Source organism: Halyomorpha halys, unplaced genomic scaffold (genome assembly GCF_000696795.3).
Source record: "Halyomorpha halys isolate HHAL.00 unplaced genomic scaffold, Hhal_1.1 Scaffold94.1, whole genome shotgun sequence".
In the NCBI taxonomy this organism is placed as follows: domain Eukaryota; kingdom Metazoa; phylum Arthropoda; class Insecta; order Hemiptera; family Pentatomidae; genus Halyomorpha; species Halyomorpha halys.
In genome coordinates, this window is record NW_027114465.1 from 383,880 (window position 1) to 391,272 (window position 7,393).

The 7,393-nt window shown below is 28.2% G+C and overlaps 1 protein-coding gene across 2 annotated transcripts in view; it reads right to left on the reverse strand.

The window, feature by feature from the left end:
• The window catches only part of ksr (kinase suppressor of ras), a 33,749-nt gene that overhangs the window by 11,013 nt on the left and 15,343 nt on the right, over positions 1–7,393 (reverse strand). For both annotated transcript variants that reach the window (XM_014415206.2, XM_014415208.3), the window contains exons 10-14: positions 6,398–6,526; positions 4,524–4,697; positions 4,025–4,210; positions 1,277–1,410; positions 91–228 (exon numbers count right to left, since the gene is read on the reverse strand). In XM_014415206.2, coding sequence (XP_014270692.1) covers positions 91–228; positions 1,277–1,410; positions 4,025–4,210; positions 4,524–4,697; positions 6,398–6,526 — 761 coding nt within the window. The remainder of the gene's footprint in view (positions 1–90; positions 229–1,276; positions 1,411–4,024; positions 4,211–4,523; positions 4,698–6,397; positions 6,527–7,393) is intronic.

Genomic DNA, 7,393 nt, shown 5'->3' on the forward strand with positions numbered 1-7,393 from the left:
TATAAAATAAAATATGAAATTAAGCCAGGATAACAATTTAATTATGGTTCAAATTATTCATTCATCATAACAAAGACTTAAAGCACATACCCAAATGCATATATGTCTGTAGCCTTTGAAAAGGGTAAGTCATCATCTTCAGGTTTCTGGTGTGCTTTAAGTGATCTAATTATTTCAGGTGCAAGGTAACACAACCAACCAGGGGGTATGCTGAGACCATCACCTTTTCTGAAAATTTGTTAAAGAATAATTAGAAATAAATTGTTGGTGATAAGCAATGAGGGTGAATTAAATAAATCAACATATATCAATAGAGCAATTTAAAAGGTAAATGTCTCCGGCTACTACTTTAATTTTTTATCTCAACATTATTATTATAAATGATCACCAAATACCTAATCCTCATTCCTTTGGCCTGTCGGAAGTCGTGTTTTTTTTTTTTTTTACTTTACACACTCAATATGAGGAAAATGGATATATATAGGCAAGATTTTGCCTGATTTGATATTTATACCATTTTTTACACATTTTAAGAAAAATGTGAATCCTCCATTCCAGGGAAATGGAAATCCTCTAATGCTTCTTATTTAAGAATTATTTTGGTAAAGAAAAAAGTAATCAACATAATTTAATTTAATAAAATTCCAACATTCAAAATGTGCTGTTTAAGGAGAATCAACCTAATATCATTAGTTTATAATAACCAATTAAGAAAAAAAGAACTGAAATTATATAGCGTGTTTATATCAATTAAATATAATATTTTATTCAACTAACTCTTATTCATTCATTTTTATTCATGAATTATTTATTCCTAGATTAATTGATTGATTAATAATTTATTTGTTATTTATTAGCCATTATTTTTTATTTAATGTAATATAATGAATAAAGTTCTGTTTTACAAAATTCAAAGATGAAGTTAATTACTTTCATTGTCTTTCTGATAATTTTTTTACTTTCCTTATATAAAGTTTGTAACTTTCATTATCCTTTTGTTTTTTTAATAAAGTTTGTCACTTCCATCATCCTTCTGATCACTCTTTTATTTATTTATTTAAATAAAATTGATCACTTTCGAGTAGAAAATTGCGTTCTACCCATTTTCTATTACACTTCAAATTAAGAATTCCTAACTTGTCATCAATGAATGATGGGTTAGATTGTAGAGCGAAAGTTGGCAAGATTAGAATTTTTTTGCCTTATTACGCGATGGTTGCAATTGAGAATTTTTTTCTAAAACTAAAATTATTTTGAAACAGTAAATAATCAATACCTGTTTCCAAAACAAAGTTTAGTTACACTAAAGAGACCGAAGTCCGTGATGACAACTTTCCCATTTTGTAAAAAGATGTTCTTAGTTTTTAAGTCTTTATGCACAATTCCTCTGGCATGTAAATAACCCATTCCCTGTGAAGAAAATATATTAGCAATCATATTATAAAAAAAAAATATACACAAAAAAAAAAATCAATTTTGCAAGTTCTTATTAATTTAAAGTAGTAGTAAAGTCAATTATGACTATTTACAATTAGGAGTTTATAATGAAATCGGGGTAAAAATTAAATATTACATTTAAATGCCAACTAGTAGTGCAATAATTTTAAATTCTTGCAAAGATAAACCATGTACCAGCATACAACTTATAGAACACTGAACCTTAGAGCTTATACTCAGCCAATGGGCAATAAACTTAAGGAGGAAGTTACTTCATCAGTTAACAGGATAGCCCACTTTGAAAAGTATCTTATTCTCAAACCTCTTTTAAATAATTAGTGGTTGAGTGGATTGTCAATTAATTAACATTCTCTGAAAGTTACACGTAAGACAAAAGACCATACTCTGAACTTGAAAACTTTGATTTTCAATCTCAAATTATAACAAAAACTTTTTAGAACAAACTAATTAAAATATTATTTACTATATTCTATACACTTTAACACAATCCTTTTTATTAGTTAAGTTTTGCTTAATTCAACGAAATAAAAATCATTTTATAGATTAATTTCTTAAATAAATATTCATCATTAAAAATTGTATAAAGAATAAGATCATACTCAACAGGATTTATAGTAGAAAAATTAAGTACAAATAATGAAATACACCAACACATTAGCAATAATTTCTGAATTGAAAGAAATGAAGATTAAAACAGTCAGAAAGGAACTGAAAATAGTAAAAAAACTATTTATCAAAAATCATGGTCGTAAATACAGTAGTCATCCCTTGATACAATATTTTATTCCTTATTTTTTTTTGTTTTACCATAATTACTATAAATTTAATCATTAATCTGTTATTACTTGAGCAGTAGATATTACTTCCTCAATACCAAAGGTTAGGATTTTTTTTTTTTTTGTTCATTTAGGAAATTCATGCAATTCGCAGGGATTGTGTGAGTTGGTATGTAGTTGGCCCCACATTGATTTTATTAGAGTTTATTCAACTGGTTTTGTTTATGCATATGTAACTGTATTTTTTTTTTTTTGGCACACTTATATTCCTTGAATGTCAGCTCAATTTGGCGAAAATTTGAAGGGAGTTGGGGCTTAGTGTTGTCATAGTCTGTTATAAAATATGGTCAACTTTCATCCACTACTTTTCTTCAATATGTTCAAAAGCATTTTTCTTTTCTTTTTCTTTTTAAAAAAATTTCTTCTTAAACCTTGAAATATAAGTTTGTTTATTCAGAAATCAAGGCAGAATTTGATTTGAACTTGTATATAATTTTTTTTTTTTTTTTTTTTAAACCGGCCAAGAAGCACCGCGGCCCCAGAGGGCCTATTGTACGCCGTCCCTCCTCTGCTCAAAACAGGCCAATTGCCTTTGCAAATCTGGATACTGTATAGGGATCCACAGTTTCGCAAAGTTTGGGATCCAAGATACAATCCTTACCAAAGATGAGGAATCGCGTTCTTGCCACTGCATCACATTTACACATGATGTGATAGGCAGTCTCTTCCTCCTTTCTGCAGAACCTGCAGATAGGGGACTCTGTCAGTCCCATTCTATAGAGATGTTTATTTAACTGACAGTGTCCTGTATATAGTCCTGTCACCCATCTTAGGATCCCCTATCCATATTTAGAAGGCAGTTGCTTCTTTTCGGACAGGGTCCTTAACTTGTATATAATAGTTCATATTTGTAAAATTTTCCAAATGTTCTCTATCTATTATAAAATGTGATCAACTTTCATCCATTACTTTTTCTTCAACATGATCAAAAGCATTTTTCTTTTCACGCATGTTTCAATCACGTACATTTTGTTCATAAACAAATCAAATTAATTAAAAATAAAAAATTTCTTCTTAAACCTTGAAATATAAGTTTGTATATTCAGAAATTAATGCATAAAACCTACCAGTCATCAATGGCAGAAATATAAGTTATTATGTACCTAGTAGAATATGCTGTTTTTTTCATAATACAAGACTATATCTATTATAACTATTTGATTTGAACTTGTATATAATAGTTCATATTTGTAAAATTTTCCAAATGTTCTCTATCTAGTTCATTATTGGAAATATATTTAATCCATTGCATGCCAAGTATTCTTCTGAAGCACCAATGAACAAATACTTGAAGTTTTTCCATATTCCTTTTAGTGGCCTTCCAAGTTTCAGATGTATACAAGAGCACTGACAGGACATATGTTTTAAGCAGATGTAATTTCATATCCTAGTAAACACCCTTGTTCTTACACTTTGAATAATTTATCTAATTCTGCATTGGAGTTGTACATTCGGTATCTTCAGTTTCTTTCTATTCACTGACCATACTCCAAAGATAGAGGAATTAATCAATTCTGTAGATTGGGTTATCTTGTACCACCTGCAAACTATCTTCATTTCCTTTGTTCTAACAGTTTAAGGACCCCCTTTGCTGATTCGTCATTCAATAAATATCTTTTTACATTTCATCTTTTTTATTTCTTACCACCTGTAACATCTTATCTTCAATTCTATACACTAAACTAATTACCTTCTACATTTAAAAGACAAAATGTATTCATAATACTTACTTGGGAGATTTGTTGCGCAAGTGAAATTGTTTTATTCATTGCAAACTTATCTTTGTAAACATGAATATGATGGTATAAAGTCAATCCTTTACACATAGAAGTTACAATTGCTAAATGTGGAGGTTTCATGCATGCACCCATAAACAATACAAGGTTCTCATGACGTGTCTTCCTGAAGGTGGCAACCTAAAACAGAGAAGGTTTTGTACTTAAGAACATCAACTGTTTAAGAGGTACTATATATATCTAGAGAGTGATTTTTGGGTGATTTTGCCCAACTTTTTCAAACAAAAACTGAAAAAGTTTCTAAAACATTATACATTCTGTTATAACATATAAAAAATAATGTAAAAGAATCTTTCTATAAAACACTTAAGAAACTAGATCTTAATTTCGCTAAAATAGCACTTTGTAACTGTTAGAACTCACTTCTTAAATTGGTTTAAAATTACAAAATTTATTAAATATTAAATAAAAGTATGATTCCTAAAGAATTTACATCGAGTTTGAAGCCTTCTAAGGTTTTCTCATCATCCAGACAATTCATATTTAAAACTTTAATGGCTACATCTCCATGCCAATTACCACGATAAACAGTACCAAAGTGACCAGTTCCAATGGCTTCCGCCATTTGGAGTTCATCAAAAGGGATATCCCACTCTCTCATTGATATCTAAAATATATAGAAAAAAGTTTCAATGAAAATGGTTCATCAACAACATTAAATACCTTAAATATCACAAAACATTAAATTCTAATTTAAGAAATATAAAATAAGCCTCATTTTGGTTTGTAATCACATAACTGCTTCCTTTACAATTAATAAATTTTAAAAAAAATATTTGATTTTTTGGTGCACTTTATAACTTTTGAAAGGTTACAGGCAAGTTTAAAGTTATCACTGCAAATTAATGTGAAATATACATGTTATAAACATGCAGATATTTGAATTTATTGATTACAGATACTTGTTATACTGACTAACAGGTATAAAAATCGAATGTCACTAATAATTATTTTTTTAGAAATAAGACGAAATACTAAATTTATAATGAAAGATATTATATTTTTAAGAAGCTAAATACTGATTTTATTCCAGTTTCTACAAAACCTCTGAATATTGGGTGCTAGCCCTCTTTAATTTAAAAATTATGTGTAGTTAGAGCATTTCACATAAAACATAGCGAACTTTAAGAAAAAAGTACTATGTTTGGTAATAAGGTGTGGAACTGTAAGATTTGGGTGAATTATTTTTGATCAGGTAAGCATGAAATTTCTTTCATGAAATTTTTCAAAATGTGACCTCTAACAAAATTGCTTATGTTTAATATTTTCCAAGATAAAATTTTTCAAAAAAAAAAAAATTCTGACTAAAATATTGAGAAATCAACATTTCCCAAATTTATTTTGGCCAATATCATGAAAGCTGCTTATGAAGATACTAACTGTGTGATCACTGTGCGATAGTTTACAGTGTGTTTTATGAGCTTAAATTTGAGTCCTAACAGAGCTCTCCCTTTTAGTTCAATATTATCTAAGAAATAAAAAGTTTACCTATTAAAAGTTTCTACTTTTTTTGATTGTGCAAAATTGTTAATTGTGAGAATTTCGAAAAATAGTCGAAAATTTCAATGAAAAATGTTATAATTAGAATATGTTTACATATATGTTATTTTAAATAATTTTTAAACATTTTCATAGTTTTTTATATATTAGTACAAAAATAAAACTATTAAAAATTAATATGACCATGAAAAATGTGCTTAAGTACAGAAATGGAAGAAGTAATGAAATCTGTTGTATCTAATTGATATGTTTTGTAAATTCAATCTTTAATTCACTAAATGGATTAACCAACTGTTATAGAAACAATATATATTGATTTAATGACTAAAAATAGATCATTGATAAGTTATCATTTGATTTGGTAAAATATGACATATTTTAGATATTTTTACACGATCCTGAGATTATGGAACATATGTTGAAAATGAGTTAGATCTAAAAAGTGCGATATCTCAGGAAACATTAGGGACACAGATTGGCACTCAAATTAAAGCTTGTTAAATGAAGCATATCTGAATTGATAATTTCTTTTATGAGGTTGTAAATTTTAAAAGTATTACATACTGAATAAAAAATGAGATATAATTATAGCCTTTTTCTCGAATAAAATGAACTAAAATGAATAACTTGAAGAAACCTGGCTAATGAAACTAATTACAAATAACAACTTCAACGCTATCTAAATATAATTTAATGGGTAGATTTTTTAATTGAACACATTTATGAAGAAAATTATACATATATAAAGAAAAGTAACAGGAGCTAAATCAAATTATTTTAATGTTTACAAGATTAAATATCACTTACACTATTTTGACGAGGCCACAACCTATCAGCCGCCTCCCCATCAGACACTTGGCTATCTTGTGAGTCGACCCTAACAGGTGTCCTATCTGAATCAGTGCTCACGCTTCCAGAGACGGTTTTATCGGAATCCTAACAAGAAGATACAATAATCATAATTTCATAAATTCTGATGAATGTACACACATTAATATAATTGAAGTATATGTTTCTTGTCCAAAAATTCACAATACCAGGAGAGAAGAAGGCATCTACAGCTGCTACAATTTCCGTATCATTTAAAATGATTTCTATGAAATAAAACATAATGATAAGACTTTTGCAATGTATCAAAGGTTGTATGAGGAGGACTTTTATATGTATAGAGATGGTAGAAATATTAAGAATATAAATCCCTTCTACGAATAAAATATAAACATACAAAAATGTAAATAAGAAAATTAGATTGATATTCTATTAGAAACTATGAGTTTATTTAGTTAGGAGTATAATTTTTACATTGTATCATCATTAAATGTTTTTTAGTAAACAAGAGTTGAAAGATGAAAAGTATAATAATTTATTATAACTTATTATTATTATCGGTTTTTCTCGCTATTGTGGGTTGAATATCTGATGTGGGGGACCTAAAAGTCCAACACCTTCATATTTTGTTTATTTATTTTTTTATTTTTTCAAATATTTAAAACCTTTCACACAATACGTGCTGTGTCTAGCAGAACTGACTGTTGAGCCTCTCTTAGCATATCAATAGGCACTCCCAAACCATTCATGCCTGCCATTGTGGATTTTGGTACGAGACCATTAGTGGATATAATTATTGGAGTAGTGGTAATTCCCTCCAAGTGATACAGTTCCTTCAATTCAATCGCTAATTCTTGATATTTCCTTAGTTTTTCTCCCACAGTAGAACTTATATTATTACCTTTTGGGATTCCGACATCCATAAATTCCGCTTTCTTTTTTTCTTAGATCAATAAGGAGGATATCTGGTTTATT